The 17,289-nt window shown below is 39.1% G+C and overlaps 1 protein-coding gene across 1 annotated transcript; it reads left to right on the top strand.

Moving 5' to 3' along the window:
- The first annotated feature begins 2,136 nt into the window (after positions 1 to 2,136).
- LOC139165669 (gastricsin-like) lies at positions 2,137 to 13,633 on the top strand. Its single transcript, XM_070748887.1, has 9 exons — positions 2,137 to 2,192; positions 3,870 to 4,017; positions 4,972 to 5,089; positions 5,220 to 5,338; positions 6,675 to 6,874; positions 8,411 to 8,533; positions 11,135 to 11,282; positions 12,387 to 12,485; positions 13,478 to 13,633. Exons 1-9 carry the CDS (start codon positions 2,137 to 2,139, stop codon positions 13,631 to 13,633), a joined length of 1,167 nt encoding a protein of 388 aa, XP_070604988.1.
- The last annotated feature ends 3,656 nt before the right edge of the window (positions 13,634 to 17,289 follow it).

Genomic DNA, 17,289 nt, shown 5'->3' with positions numbered 1-17,289 from the left:
TAGATATACATTATTTGAATTGTCAGAAGTGCCTGTGTAATTTTTGCATTTCTTCAGACACATAGCGTAGCTGCAGCAGTGTTTCAGAATGGTGTCTGTAAGTGATGTACGTTACAAGCGGCATGTTGTCATTGAATTTCTCATTGTGAAGAAAGAAACTGTTGGGAACATTCACAAACATTTGTGTACAGTTTATGGAGAATCTGCAGTCAACAGAAGTACAGTTAGTCGCTGGGCACAGAGGGTGAAGCCATTAGAAGACAGTTCGGCAGAGTTCCAAGATTTGCAGTGTTCAGGGCGGACAACTTCCTGATGTGCTCATTCGTGAGGACCAATGCATAACAACTTGGCAGTTGGTGCTGAAGCTGTCAATCAGAAAAGGAAGTGTGGATGCAATCATCCGTGCTCTTGATTACTCAAAAATGTATGCACAATGGGTTCCACACTGTCTTACAGTGGACCACAAATCTCTCAGAAAAAACATTTCTTCTAAGCTGCTGAAATGTTTTGAAACTGAGCAGGGAGCATTTTTGTCCAGGATTGTGACAGGTGATGAAATCTGGGTTCACCATTTTGAGCCCGAAACAAAATGACAGTCAATGGAATGGCGTCATCCTCAATCTCCACAGAAGAAAAACCGCAAAGCAACTTCTTCTGCCGGTAAGATCATGGTCACTGTGGTTTGGGACTGTGAGGGTGTCATACTCATTGATGTGATGCCAAGAGGCAGCAACCTTAATTCTGAAGCTTATGTGAAGACATTAACCAAACTCAAGATGCCATTCCAGCAAATTTGGCGCTATAAAAACCCAGGTGAATATTTGATTCAACATGATAACGCTCGGCCTCAAACAAGTTTGAGGACTTCGGAACACATCACTAAGCAGGGTTGGACAGTGTTACCCCATCCACCCTACAGCCCTGACCTAGCTCCCTCAGACTTCCACTTGTTTGGGTCATTAAAGGATCCCATTTGCAGAAGACATTTTGAGGATGACAAAGAAGTGATTCATACAGTGTAGAAATGGCTTCATGACCAGAATAAGGAGTGATACCAATAGGGCATACACGCCCTTGCGACGTGCTGGAGGAAGGCCATAGAACGGGACGGAGATTACTTGGAAAAATAGGGAGTATAGAAGAGACATCATTCTTTCTTGTGTGTAAGTTTCATTGTGCTCAATAAATAATTGAATTGGATTTCTGGGCGATCCTTGTAGCATAATGTTCTACTCACTCTTCAATGGCTTTGTTATGGGTGTCTGAATCCAGGGATGACCAGCTTGTTTACCCAGGCTAACATATTTTGCATTTCTTTATTTCAGCTGTCAAAAATGACAGGGAAGGGATGCTAACTAACAAAGTAAGTTCACTAGTGTGTGTGATTTGAAGGTTTCACATTTAAAACAAAGGAGTTTGATTTTTTAATGATAAAATGTCATTAAGTTTAAAATCTAAAAATTACTTTATTTTCTTTATTTGTTAGAAATTACTATACCATGGATAATTGCCATTGTGATGCTGGATTTAGGGTTCAGTGTGTCCCCAAAATAGGGTATGGCTTCTGCTTGCTTATTCCATGGATCTTCCCTGAAATAAATGTAACCTTTCTATTTAGAAGATTGCAACATGGAATTGTTGGGCTGCTGATATGATGTAGACAGGCCAAGGATGGAAACAATATAGATGACATATCTGATTTCAGTGTGACCATGTATTTTTTCCATTTTAAATTCAGACTTATAAGCAAAAAGTTTCCTTCAGCCTATCTTTCAAAACACACATCAAAATTATTGTCACGTGTACAAGTGTAAATACTTTAATTAAGAAAACTGATGATAAGAACTAGTACCAATCTCTGCCTTCAGACCATTATCCAAACAGCATTTACTTTACTGATTAAATAGGTTTACATGAGATAAACTTCTACATGTTTTTGAGAATAATCTTGATATGAAGTATTATGATCCATTGATAAGGACTCCCGTATGACTTTGTGGAATACGTTCATTAAAAAAATGCCCCAACTCAGGGTATAAAAGAAAGGCACCTAGCATAGCCATCTTTACCTAGTGTCCCAAGTCCCCGCAGGAGCTAAATATTCAAGGTAGCAACTGCCTTTGGGAAAAGAGGACCATGAAGTGGCTAATTCTTGCTCTAGTGTGCCTTCACCTCAGTGAAGCTCTTGTCAGGTGAGTATAGCATAATTATCTAGTAGCTTCAATTGCCTTTCAGCTTCAGTTGCTCTCTTAATTAAAAACCTGTTTCTGTTTCTCTCTCTCCCCTAATTGTTTTTTTTAAAATGATGTCTGCTTATATAGCTCCAAAAAAGGTTTGGATTGATTTATAGAAGTCATGAGGACAGTAGATATTACACCTGATGTACCTGCCTTTGAAGACCATCTGTTGAGAAAGTTATAGACTTTCCTCAGCAGTTGGTTGGCCACTGCTGGATTAAATGAGTCAGGGGTTTGATCCAGCATTTATCATGTGTATGCTGTTTGCATTTCGGTATTAGATGGATGTACTTTTTCTAAAATATTCAGAAATTTTAATGCCTTTTGGGCAAAGTTTCTAGAACAATGATTGCGTTTGCACTTTGTATCCCCAAATTCAGAAGCATCTATGCTGAAGAATAACTGGATTTACTTTAAGTTTTGGCTGAAAGGTAGATGATTAGGTAGCATTTTCTTAGGGATATAGGACTACAGCTAAATATATATACACTAGGATAAGTTGTTGTAACTCCTAGGAGACCCTCATCGCTTTGTTAAAATTAGAAGTAACAACAATTCTGCATAGCTTTTATGACACCTCTTCTTTCCTATGTGGATATTTTCAGGATGCTGTAATACATTTTTTGTATTGCATTAGGCAGATAATTCATCCCATTCTATCTCCTCTGTGCAAAAATAGTAAATTAGACTTTTTGGGGGGCATTTAGTAAACTGGAATTATGCAGGTCCAGCCTTGGCTTCCAACACTGGAAAGCCATAGCTCTTAGACTTATAAACCACTTTTCAGTACTTTACAGCCCCCCCTAAGCAGTTTACAGAGTAAGCATATTGCCCCCACAATCTGGGTACCCATTTTACCCATTTTGGAAGGATGGAAGGATGAGTCCACCTTGAACCTGGTGAGGTTCGATCTGCCAAGTTGCAGTCAGCCGGCAGTCAGCGGAAGCAGTACAGTAGCCCCTCACCTATCGCTGGTGTTACGTTCCAGACCTGGCCGCGATAGGTGAAATCCACGATGGGGAATTTATCGACTGATAGTACTTATTTAAGTATTTATATTGTAATTGTTTGGTAAGTTTTCATTGTTTTAAGTGTTTATAAACCCTTCCCACACAGTATTTATTTTAGATACAGTATTTAAATACAGTATTTACAATTTTAGATATATATATATTTTTAAAAACCTGCCGATCGAGTTCGGCGGGCTGTTTAAATCTGCCGATCGACTTCCTCAGAAACCCGCGATGAAGTGAAGCCGCAGTAGGTGAAGCGCGGTATAGCGAGGGACTACTGTATTGCATTCAAACCACTGTGCCACCTCAGCTCCTTGATAGAATAGACAACGTTAGATAACATCTTGTTATTATACAAATTTGTAATCCTGTTGTAGAACAGTGAAAGGAGGATATTGGAGTTCTTCAGTTTGATTTCCTGCTCAATGAAGAAAAGATTTAACCCCTGACAGAATTAAACACAAGTTAAAATTACTAATTAAATAATACTGAGTTCAGTCCAGGTAAACTCTTAGACCACCTGCAAAATCCCAATGAAAAAATACCTCAATAGACACTCAATATCGGAGATGTTGACCTGCCCAGTTTGATTCTCTGCTTAACTGCTTTTGTCACACAGAGTTCCCTTAAAAAGATTCAAGTCCATGCGCGAAGTGATGAAGGAGAAAGGTTTCAATGGACCACTCTTACACAAGTATTATGATCCAGCCAGGAAATATTTCAATAACTTTGCCACTGGTGATGAGCCCCTTGCTAACTTCATGGATGTGAGTATCTGATTAGTTAAAGGCAAACTAACACAATTATGTCAAAATGAAAACTAGACAGGAAGAGTTTACATTAGTTGAGAAAATCATAGGCCTGGTTCCAATTACAATTTATATCTGCGAGACCGCCTTCTGCCGCATGAATCCCAGTAGCTGGTTAGGTCCCACAGAGTTGGTCTTCTCCAGGTCCCGTCAACTAAACAATGTTGTCTGGTGGGACCCAGGGGAAAAGCCTTCTCTGTGGCGGCCCCGACCCTCTGGAATCAGCTCCCTCCAGAGATTAGAACTGCCCCTAACCTCCCTGCCTTTCGTAAACTCCTTAAAACCCACCTCTGTCGTAAAGCGTGGGGGAACTGAGACATCTCCCCCTGCCTATGTAGTTTTTGTGCATGATATGACTGTATGTATGTTTTTTATATTGGGGTTCCTTGCTTTTAGATTTTTAAATGTACAATTGTTATTTTAGATTCTAATTATTAGATTTGTCATTATATATTGTTTTTATCACTGTTGTGAGCCGCCCCGAGTCTGCAGAGAGGGGTGGCATACAAATCTAATAAATAATAATAATAATAATAATAATAATAATAATAATAATAATAATAATAATTTGGAAATCTGGATAACTAACATCAAATACAGTTACATATACCCAATTAACCATGAAGCAGGAATGAAAACCTAATTAAATTGGAAGTGTACTTATGGGGCTGTACAATACCTACTTTTAAAAAAGCTATTAAAAATTAGTTTGAATTATAAAGCCATGTTTCTGAAATTTTTAGTTCAATTTTTTGCCTATTGATAGTCCTAAAATATATTAAATAATATTTCTGATGTGTTACAGAATATTGAATTGGATGTGCTAGGTCCTGACACATCCAATTGACGTGTTAAGTCCTTACACATCATTCAGGATGGCCCTGAATGATGACCATGTTTTCCTTTTTCTAGATGACCTATTGTGGAGAGATCACTATTGGAACTCCACCCCAGAAATTCGTGGTTCTCTTTGACACTGGGTCATCCAATCTCTGGGTGTCGTCCATCTATTGCCAGAGTCAGCCTTGCAGTGAGTCTTCTTGTTCATTTAAGAATAAAAAACCACAATTTGTGGAAATACCTTTTTTGTCCTTTAACTCCTATTATTTATTAATTCAAAAGTAAAACCTTTTCTCCCCCATTCTCATTTCTATCATCAGAAAACCATCCATTATTTAATCCCAGTCAGTCTTCTACTTATTCCAGCCAAGGACAAACGTTTGGTTTACTGTATGGAAGTGGTAGTCTCACTGGGGTCTTTGGCTATGACACTGTAACAGTAAGTAGCAGTTCTCTCCAAATGGAAAGTTTTTGTTTGACTTGATATTCCAAGGCAATATTATTGATATTATGCAATGGACAGTATTGGTTTAGTCAGTAACTGAAATCAAAGTAATTATGGTAGTTAGTAATGAACTGAATCTTGAAAACATTCAAGCCTGCAAATACTGAAATCTCATAGATGTAGAAAGAGATTGGGGAATTTCCACTGGTCTCACTTTCTGCTGAAGTATTATGGAGTTTAACTAATGTCCTTTTATTGCTGCCATGGCTTTGATGGAGGAAGAAGGGAGAGCAGCTAGCTGGTTGATGTGGATGGCACAAAGGGAACATCAAGAGCACCTTCCAATCCTTTCCAAAGATCAGTGGATAGAGGCCTGGGCAGCACTACACCTTTATTGCTGTGAGGGGGGAAATACTAGGAGCTGGTGATAGTACGGAGTAGGAATTCAACCAGTGTTATCCCCCTGCTCTTAGATCCCTAAATAACTTGCCTTCTTTTTTTCCACATTCAAGTATTTATTTTGATGCTCTTACTCCTTGCAAACATTTTTCTCATGATGTTAGCTCTTCCAGTTGATTGCAAATTTAGGTGTTGAACACTTGAGAATATAAGAAAGCTTGAAAGAAGGTTCTCTTGTTGAATCTATCCATTTATATTAAAAAGGTAACATTTTGAAAGTGTTTTTAATATATTTCATGATCAACTGATGTTAAACAGGTTTCTCATCCCTCAGTGGTTCTCAACCTTCCTAATGCTGCGACCTCTTGATACAATTCCTCATATTGTGGTGATTCTCGCAACACAGAAGCGCCAATTCTCCCAACCGAACTTTAAGCTGATTGGCAGGAAGGTCAGAGGGACACCCCCACTGTAAATGCCTGATTGGTTGGATTGTAAAAATATGTTACAAGGTGAATAGAAGCTTCAGGAATAATTCCTAACACCATGGAAAATCCGTCTTTTCCCATGATCTTAGGTGACCCCTGTGAAATGATCATTCGATCCCAAAGGGGTCCCGGCCCCCAGGTTGAGAACCATTGCTAATATACTGCCCAATGAATTATTCCTCTAGTACAGGGGTAGGAAAAGTTGTTTCTTCTATGACATGTGGACTTCAACTTCCAGAATTCCTGAGCTATCATGATTAGCTCAGGAATTCTGGGAGTTGAAGTCCACAAGTCATAGAAGAGGCAACTTTGCCTACCGCTGCTCTAGTACAACAAAATAATTATCCCTTTAGTACAACAAAATAATTTCAATGTTCTGAACTTTTGCTAGGCTATTGTGCCATATACCTTTCCTATCTTCTGAATCTCATGTTCCTTTGTAGATTCAAGGCATTAGTATTACAAATCAACAATTTGGCCTAAGTGAAACTGAGCCTGGCAGTGCTTTTCTCTACTCGAAATATGATGGCATCCTGGGTTTGGCCTATCCCTCCCTTTCTTCTGGTGGTGCCACTACTGTAATGCAAGGAATGATCCAGGAGAATCTGCTTGATGCTCCTATTTTCAGCTTTTACCTGAGAGGGTGAGTATGAACTTAATTTGCTGTTTCAGTTTACTATAATTGTTGTTTCTAAATTGTTATATTATTATTATTGTTGTTGTTATTGTTGTTATTGTTGTTGTTATTATTATTATTATTATTATTATTATTATTTCAGTACAACACAGCAAACGAGATCACTATGCTGGATTTCTTATTTCATCACCAGTCGGGCGCTTCCCAAGCACCTAGGACTGCGTGATGTAGCGGCGAATTATATTTGCCGATCCCAGTAAAGTGACCTTTTGCAATTGACAGATGGAGATTTTGTCAATTCCGATGGTTTTCAAATGTCCGCTGACATCCTTTGGCACTGCGCCCAGCGTGCCAAGTACCACTGGGACCACTTTCACTGGCTTATGCCAGAGTCGTTGCAGCTCGATTTTTAGATCTTCGTATTTCACTAATTTCTCTAGCTGCTTCTCCTCAATTCTGCTGTTTCCTGGGATTGTGATGTCGATGATCCATACTTTCTTTTTCTCCACAATCAGGATGTCTGGTGTGTTATGCTTCAGAATTCGGTTAGTCTGAAGTCGGAAGTCCCACAGTAGTTTTGCTTGCTCATTTTCGACCACTTTTTGGGGCTTATGGTCCCACCAGTTCTTTGCCACTGGTAAATGGTAGTTCCGGCACAAGTTCCATGACTACAAGCATCATGTCTATGCTTGTAGTTAGTCTGGGCGATCTTTTTGCAGCAGCTGACTATGTGATCGATTGTTTCATCTGTTTCTTAACAGAGTCTGCACTTTGGATCGTCTGTTGATTTTTCAATTCTGGCTTTGACAGCATTTGTTCTAATGGCCTGTTCTTGTGCCACCAGTATTAGTCCTTCTGTCTCCTTTTTGAGTGTTGTTGTTGTTGTTATTATTATTATTATTATTATTATTATTATTATTATTATTATTATTATTATTCTATGCCGCCCCTCTTGAGATGACTCTATATCTATGACTTGTAGGCAACTTACAACCTATGTCAACAAGAATGATGGATAACATTTCTATGCTTGTAATTTTGAGATGGACAACTTAAGATCACAGGGCCTTTTTGACCTTTGATTTCTCACATTACATATTTGTTTTAGATAGCTATTGTAATAAAAATCCAGGAGTCCTGGATTAATAAGAGGGGGAAAACTTTGTTTCAAACAAAATCAAATAAAAAAATCAACCAGAGAGACCTCAGAAAAATGTCCATGTGTCTCTAGGGTAACTAATCAGTACAGAATACAGCATTTTTATACATTCTTCACTCCCATATTCCACACCTCTATTTCCTATTTCCCTATTTCCTATTTCGGATTACCTAAACAGCTGCTTCTATTTCTGGAGTTGCATAATACTGTCCCTTGACACTAGGCAACCCTTCAAGGAGGGTATTATTTCCCCATGAAAAGACCCTCACACAGTCAGCTAAAAGGCCCCCCTTCAGTCAGCTAAAAAGGAAACATTGGTACGAACCAGAAATTATATGTCTCAATCAGGTTGTCTTTCTGACTTTCTCCATTGATCTTATTAGGCAGCAAAACTCCCAGGATGGTGGTTCACTTATATTCGGAGGAATCGATTCCAGTCTCTACACTGGTCAGATTAACTGGAGTCCAGTCACCGAAGAGCTTTATTGGCAAGTTGCAATTGAAAGGTAAGGCTGTTTTCAGCAGTAATATTTACCGAAGAGCCTGATGGAAAACCAACAGAAACTTAAGTCTTACATTAGGGATAATCCCTTGGAGATGGGATTTTGAAATCTCTACATCAAAGGACACCAGTGGGGCCCCAGAAGAACTCAGAATGTTGTAATTGGTAGTTTTTAATATGACAGAAGTATGAAATGGAGAGGTATCCAATTGAATGTAGTAGCAATAGCACTTTGATTTATACAGTGTTCCCTCGATTTTCGCGGGGGTTACGTTCCAAAACCTCCCTCGAAAGTCGATTTTCCGCGAAGTAGCGGTGCGGAAGTAAAAACACCATTTTTGGCTATGGACAGCCAAAAACTACCCCCACGCACCCTTTTTCAAGGCAGCGCAAGGAGCCGGGCTTGAAATTAGGGCAGGGAGCAACAAAAGTGCGGAGGCTTTGAATGTCGGCTGCCCCCCCCCCAGCGCCTCCGTCCCCCTCGCCGCTACCGCCCGCCCGCCTGATCCACCCCTCTCACCGGCTTTCTTCGGACACGGGTCCTCCTGCAGCAGCGCTGGCGGCTACGGCTTCTCATCCTCCTCATTCGGCCAGTAGCCACTCTGAGCGCTTTGAGAATGCCTGCCTTGCCCCTCTCACAGTCCCTTAGCTGAGAGCACTTTCGTCCCAGCTATCAGCGAGGGGGCTGCAGGAGAGGTGGGGGCAGGCGTTCTCACAGAGAGGGAGAGGGAGAAAGAGAGAGAGAGCAAGAGGGGGGAGAGTGGAAGGTAGAGAGAGAGAGAAAAATGATAGAAAAAGGGAGAAAAAAGAGAAATGAGAAAATGATTGAAGCAGAGAATGACAGGAAAGAAAGAGAAAAAGAGAGAGAAGTGACTCTTGGTGATGACGTATGACGTCATCGGGTGGGAAAAACCGTGGTATAGAAAAAAACCCGCGGAGTATTTTTTAATTAATATTTTTTTAAAAACCGTGGTATAGCGTTTCGCGAAGTTTGAACCTGCGAAAATCGAGGGATCACTGTATATCGCTTTTCAGTCATTTACAACCCTTTCTAAGCAGTTTTCAGAGTTAGAATATTGCCCCCAACAGTTTGGCTCCTCATTTTACCCACCTTGGAAGGATGGAAAGCTGAGTCAACCTTGAGCCTGGTGAGATTCAAACTTCCAAATTGCAGTCAGACGGCAGTCAGCAGAAGAGTCTCTGGCTTCCTGTACCAAGGCAACTCTAATTCTACTAGTAGCAGCTGGTCAGCAGTCATTAATTTTGTAGTCTACAAATATGCCTTTCCAGCTTGCTTTTATTTCTGAGATAATAATCTTTTTTCTCATCTTTGGAAACACCCCCTCCCACTTCGACTCTGGTAGTCCAATGGCATCACAGGAAAATAATCTGATTTTATATGAAAATATCCACAGCTGCTCCCATTTTGGTGGTGCCACTAAGTATCTGGTATCTGGTATCAATGGATATCTAGAATACGAAACAACTAAAAAGCTGTCTGAGTTCAACTCTATTGATATATTTACATAATCACTAAAAAACTAATCATATCTTAACTTTAACTCTTTAACTCTTGCATCTTTTACTATTTTCATTTCCTATATTCACTGCTTAATAAGAACGACAAGTCGTTAAAACTCAATGTCTGCTATTGATGCAGACAACCCCCTTCCTACCCCACTTCCTCCTTTTTACTCGATCCCTTTAACTCCTTTAAACACTCTTTAAAAATTACAATCCCTTACTAACCTAAGTATACAGTGTTCCCTCGATTTTCGCGGGGGATGCATTCCGAGACTGCCCGCGAAAGTCAAATTTCCGCGAAGTAGAGATGCGGAAGTAAATACACCATTTTTGGCTATGGACAGTATCACAAGCCATCCCTTAACACTTTAAACCTCCCTAAATTACCATTTCCCATTACCTTAACAATAATTTACTCACCATTATTACTGGTACTCATCATTGAATAATTCTGATATTTATAAACATAATTATTAACAATAATTATTTTTTTTGTTATTTATTTGCAAAAATTATTAGTTTGGTGATGATGTATGACATCATCAGGCGGGGAAAAACGTGATATAGGAAAAAAACCGCGAAGTATTTTTTAATTAATATTTTTTGAAAAACCGTGGCATAGGCTATTCGCGAAGTTCGAACTCACGAAAATCGAGGGACAAAAAAATCACAGTAAGACTAATTATATTTAACTGTTTTGAATAGATTTATTAAGTAACATATGGTATAGATAATAAAGCCACTCATTGGAATGTAAATCAAGAATGAAACATGAATAGAACTAATGTAATAATATGAATTGCTATATAACAATGTATATATACAGTATTAAGGAATATAACGGACTTCTGTAAATCTTTGTAATTTTTACCTTCAAACCCATTATACTTGTATTCTCCTTTCCCCTCCTCTCCCCTCCCTTTGATTTTGTACTCCCCTCTTCCCCTTCCTTTTTCAATAAATTAATAAATTATATTTTAAAATAAAAAATAAAAAAAAATTGGTGATGCCACTGAGAATCTGTTGATTAAGTGTGGAAGAATAATATAATGGCAATTATCTCTGGACTTTCTTTCTCTAGATTCCTGGTCAACAACGAGGTCACCAGTTGGTGCAGCCAGGGGTGCCAGGCGATTGTGGATACCGGAACATCCCTACTCACTGTTCCTGGGCAGTTCTTTGACAGCCTGATGCAGCACATTGGAGCCCAGCAAGACGACAGTGGCGAGGTAGGGGAAAGCTGCTATATGCAGGGACAGAGAATATTGAATGTAACTGGCAATTCTCAATATCAGCAAGAGAACTAGGATACGGTTATTGTGGGTATGAAAATATTTCACAAATAGAATAGAATAGAATTTTATTGGCCAAGTGTGATTGGACACACAAGGAATTTGTCTTGGTGCATATGCTCTCAGCGTACATAAAATAAAATATACATTTGTCAAGAATCATGTGGTATGACACTTAATGATTGTCATAGGGGTCAAATAAGCAATGAAGAAGCAATATTAATAAAAATCTTAGGATACAAGCAACAAGTTACAGTCATACAGTCAACATGGGAGGAAATGGGTGAAAGGAATGATGAGAAAAACTAGAATAGAAGTGCAGATTTAGCAGAAAGTCTGACAGTGTTGAGGGAATTATTTGTTTAGTAGAGTGATGGCGTTCGGAAAAAAACTGTTCTTGTGTCTAGTTGTCTTAGTGTGCAGTGCTCTGTAGCGACGTTTTGAGAATAGGAGTTGAAACAGTTTGTGTCCAGGATGTGAGCGGTCAGTAAATATTTCCCCCGCCCTCTTTTTGACTCGTGCAGTATACAGGTCCTCAATGGAAGGCAGGTTGGCAGCAATTGCTTTTTCTGCTGTTCTGATTATCCTCTGAAGTCTGTGTCGGTCCTGTTGGGTTGCAGCACCAAAGCAGACAGTTATAGAGGTGCAGATGACAGACTCAATGACTCCTCTGTAGAACTGTATCAGCAGCTTCTTGGGCAGTTTGAGCTTCCTGAGCTGGTATCAGATGATGGAAAAACTGACTCCCTTAATACCCATTTCATTTATCCAGGCAATGGGAATTGTGAGTTTGGGTGGGAGGAGGGAGGTTGCCAGAAAATGTACCGTTATCTGGTAAGATCTTGCTCTTTTTTGTCAAACCAAACCAAATACGATGCTAGTAGAGGTTCAACTCCCATCCATCTGCCAGTATAGGAAAGAGTTTATGACTCACAGGATGCTGTGTAATCTACTTACTTATTTACTGTCTAGTTTATCCCTTTGAATATTGTACTTTTGGTTTTTGTACATTTTCTCTATGTCTTCTTTCCAATTCTATAGTATGTGGTTGAGTGCAATAACGTTGAGTACCTGCCGATCATCTCATTTGCCATCAACGGAGTTTATTACCCCCTGAGTCCATCTGCCTACACCCTCCCGGTAGGACATTCTTTTCAACAGCTGTTTTCATGTTGGTCTTAGCTATATGGAATTGCCTTGTATCAGTCATTTGCAACTGCTCTATAGAAAGGCATGGCACAACTAGATTCTTCTCGCTGTCCCGTGGAAAAGCAGAGAGCATGATTTTGAGATGCCCTCATGGGAAAGCTGAAGAAAGGAGCTAAAAAAGCTGACAGGATACTACAATATATATATAAAAGATATGGGGCACCAGAAGGTGCAGTACAGTGTTCCCTCGATTTTCGCAGGGGATGCGTTCCAAGACCACCTGCGAAACTCGAATTTCCGCGAAGTAGAGATGCGGAAGTAAATACACTATTTTTGGCTATGAACAGTATCACAAGCCTTCCTTTAACACTTTAAACCCCTAAATTACAATTTCCCATTCCCTTAGAAACCATTTAGATTATTACTCACTATGTTTATTTATTAAAGTTTATTTTAAAAAATGTTTTTTAAAGGCAGACGAACGTTTGGCAATGACATATGACATCATCAGGCGGGAAAAACCGTGGTATAGGGGGGAAACCGCGAAGTATTTTTTAATTAATATTTTTGAAAAACCGTGGTATAGACGTTTCGCGAAGTTCGAACCCGCGAAAATCGAGGAAACACTGTATGGCATAAAGTATGGTGTCATTCAGAAAATAAATATTTAAGAAGCTGGGGTAATTGAAAAACCAACGATTTGCCTCCTGGTGGTCCATGTATTGAAATTTAGATCACACTTTTCTTGTAGGGAATTTAGTAATAATGAACTGAGCAGACCTAAAAACATTTTCTTTAAAATGCAGTTGCAGAATAGCGGTTAGTTTTGTGGTTAAACATCTTGGCAGCTAGGGTATATGTGTGTAGAGAGTTTGAATACTGAAAGTTAAACTTTGCTTTCTCAAGTTAACTGTCACATGTTATTTCTGCTTTTTTGCCATAGCCCAAAAGTTTTAACGCAGTCTATGTCTTTTCCACAGCAGTATTCTGGTGAAAATTGTCAGATTGCCATATCATCTACTTACCTGCCATCCCGGAATGGGCAACCTCTGTTCATCCTTGGTGATGTCTTCCTCCGGTCCTACTATTCCGTGTATGACTTGGGAAACAACCGGGTTGGCTTTGCAACAGCAGCATAAGCATATCCAACAGTCTTGTGCAGCAGGCCTTTTCATCTGCAAAAATCTCCCACCAAAACTGCTAATAAATCAAAGTTGGTTTCCTCCCCAAAGTAACTGGAAGCAAATAAAAAAGATTATGCAAAGGACTCTTATGTGTGAATTTTTACTTGGCTAATTGTGAGAGCATAGTACAGGAGAGATGGTTGGAAGAAATATGGCATCTCAATGTTTTCTTTGAACAACAGTTTTCCTCGATTGATTGATTTTTTAAATATATCCCTATTTCAGGAGCTAAGAAAGACTATATAGTATTTTCTTTATATTTCTTCTTACATCATCTTATAATTATATCCTTTATGTAGTTGTCTTGAATAGATGTAAGTACAACCGAAGAGTTCCTTTTTAAATACAGAAATAAAATTAAATATGGGTCTTAATTACTCCTTTAAATTCAATCAGAAAGAAAGAAAACCTATAGAGTAGCTTTGTGTGTGGGTCAAATCTGCAGAGTACATACTGAGCATATACCAATTGATGACAAGCATCAGCATGTCATCAATTTTGCCGGAAAATTATGGCTTGCTTTATTGATCTATCATTTTATGAAGATGGCCATATATTGTGGTTTTCATGCAACCCTATTCACATCCTTTTATACATCACACTAGTGCACTGATTGCTGCTACTATGAAAGTATACAATGGTAGATAGACTGATTATAATAATTAAGAGTCTACAGTATCAGTTTGTTGCATAAAAATCAATTCCCGAAGCATACACAGATAACTGATTCATCTGGATTCATTAACTTCTTTATAAACATAGTTATCTATCTATCTATCTATCTATCTATCTATCTATCTATCTATCTATCTATCTATCTATCTATCATCTACCTACCTACCTACCTACCTACCTATCAATATCAGTAACAGAGTTCTTCTTCAACATAGTAGCAGTTACAAGCAAAATGCAAGCAGCTTCTAGTTCAGAACTCAAAGCAGACAAAAACAGAATTTCTAGCTTCAGTTTCTATTCTCTGCACAGACTCCGATGCGTTTAAGCTCCTATTGGCTGACTTAGTTGCTATGCCTATTCATTAGCTGACCTTGTTACTATTGGCTCTCCCAGTTCATGAATATTTTAACACAGTGGTTACAGTGCATTACTGCAAGCTACTTCTGCTGCCTGTCAGCTGCCTGGAATTTGATAATTCAAATCTCTTCAGGCTCAATGTTAACTCAGCCTTTTATCCTTATGAGGTGGGTAAAATGAGGATCCAAATTGTTGGGTGAAGTTTGCTGACTTTGTAAACTGCTTAGAGAGGGCTGTAAAGCACCATGAAGCAGTATATACAGATAAAACTCAAAAAATTAGAATATTGTGCAAAAGTTCATTTATTTCAATCATGCAACTTAAAAAGTGAGATTTAATATACGCGAGAGACTCATTACATGAAAGGCAAGATAGTGCAAGCTGTGATTTGTCATAATTGTGATGATTACGGGGCACCACTCATGTAAACCCCAAATCCACAATCTCAAAAAATCGAATATTACATGCAATCAACAAAACAAGGATTGTACATAGAACAGCATTAGACCTCTGAAAAGTATAAACATGCATATGTACTCAGTACTTGGTTTGGGCCCCTTTTTCAGCAATTACTGCCTCACTGTGGTGTGGCATGGAAGCTATCAACCTGTGGCACTGCTGATGTGCTATGGATGAAAGACCAGGATCTTTCAATAGCGGCCTTCAGCTCTTCTGCATTATTCAGACTCATGTCTCTCATCTTTTTCTTGGCAATGCCCCATAGATTCTCTATGAGGTTCAGGTCAGGTGACTTTGCTGACTAATCAAGCACAATAATTTATTTCCCATGGTCATTGAACCAGGTTTTGGTGCCTTTGGCAGTGTGACCACTTTCAAAAAGAAGTCAGCACCCCCATAAGGCTCATCTGTGAAATGAAGCATGAAGTGCTCCAAAATCTCCTGGTAGATGGCTATGTTTACCCTTCACTTAATGAAGCACAGTGGACTAACACTAGCAGACGACATGGCTCCCCATGACTGTGAAAACTTCACACTGGACTTCAAGCATCTTGCAGTGTGTGCCTCTCCATTCTTCCTCCATACTCTGAGTCACTGTTTGTTTGTTTGTTTATTTATTTATTTATTTATTTATTTATTTATTTATTTAATTTATTTTAATTTATTTAATTTATTTAGATTTGTATGCCGCCCACTGTTACCTCTAAGCTGTGCGGGCGCACGCCCGCGCAGCCATTAGGAACCTCCCATACATAAAACTTTGAAGTGGTGCAAAGCCACGCAGTCCTGCATCGCTCGCTTCTCCGACCAGCAAAGCCGGCTGCCCCAGAAAATGGTGCGTTTGAGAAGCACATGTTTAAAAAGCGAACCGCTTTCCTGGGCAGCCGGCTTTACTGGTCAGAGAAGTGAGCGATCCAGGACTGCGTGGCTTTGTGCCGCGACAACAGCAATGGTGCTGTGGTGACCTCCAAGCGCAGCCCTTTGCGGCGTCCCACCACCCGTTCCTGCAGGTAGAGGATGGGCGCGCTACACAGAGGCGTTGCGGGGCTGGGCGCTGGGTGCCGTGGACGCCTGGGAGGGCGAAGGAGTGGACATGGCTGCTGCCTCTTAGCTGCAGAGCCAGACGGGGGTGGAGGCAATGGCGGAGTCCGGCGCTGGGGCCATGCTCATCCAGGGGGCCGCAGACCGGCAAGCCACCCTCCACTCTCTCTCTGCTCTCTCTGTCTCTCTTTCTCTCTCTGTTGTCAGTGTGGTGTACGAGAGAGAAAGAGAGAGAGAGAAAAAGGAGGGAAGAGAGAAAGAGAGAGAAAGAAAGAAAGAAAGAGAGAGAAAGTGAGAGAGAAAGAAAGAAAGCAAGAGACAGAGAAAGAAAAGGAGAGGACACGAGAGAGAGAGAAAGCAAGAGATAGAGCAAGAGAGAAAGAGAGAGGGAGAGAGAAAGCATGAGAAAGAGAGAGAGCAAGAGGCGGGAGAGAGAGAAAGAGAGAGAAAGAAAGAGAGAGAAAAAGAGTTAGTGAGAGAGAAAGAAAACAAAAGAGAGAGAGAGAAAAAAGGAGAGGAAGGGGGAGAGAGAAAGAAATGAAAACAAAAAGGGGAGAAAAAAGAGAAATGACAAATATTTATTTATTCATTCATTTATTTATTTATTTATTATTTATTATTTATTATTTATTATTTATTATTTATTATTTATTATTTATTATTTATTATTTATTATTTATTATTTATTATTTATTATTTATTATTTATTATTTATTATTTATTATTTATTATTTATTATTTATTATTTATTATTTATTATTTATTATTTATTATTTATTATTTATTATTTATTATTTATTATTTATTATTTATTATTTATTATTTATTATTTATTATTTATTATTTATTTATTTATTTATTTATTTATTTATTTATTTATTTATTTATTTATATTTTGACTTCTGTGCCACCCAGTCCCAAAGGGACTGCCGCTCAGACACTATACCTTTCCGCCCACACCGAAAAAAAATTAGAGGAAACATTGCTCTGGGTCCTTGGTTTCAAAATGAGATGCAAAAGTTTCCACAGTCTGTGTTGATTTGGTGAGCCATGTCATCTGGTGGTGTTTACCCCCTGTT

The sequence above is a fragment of the Erythrolamprus reginae genome, chromosome 3 (assembly GCF_031021105.1).
Source record: "Erythrolamprus reginae isolate rEryReg1 chromosome 3, rEryReg1.hap1, whole genome shotgun sequence".
Lineage (NCBI taxonomy): Eukaryota > Metazoa > Chordata > Lepidosauria > Squamata > Dipsadidae > Erythrolamprus > Erythrolamprus reginae.
Note: the sequence above shows the minus strand (reverse complement) of the source record. Positions and strands in the feature narration are given on the sequence as shown.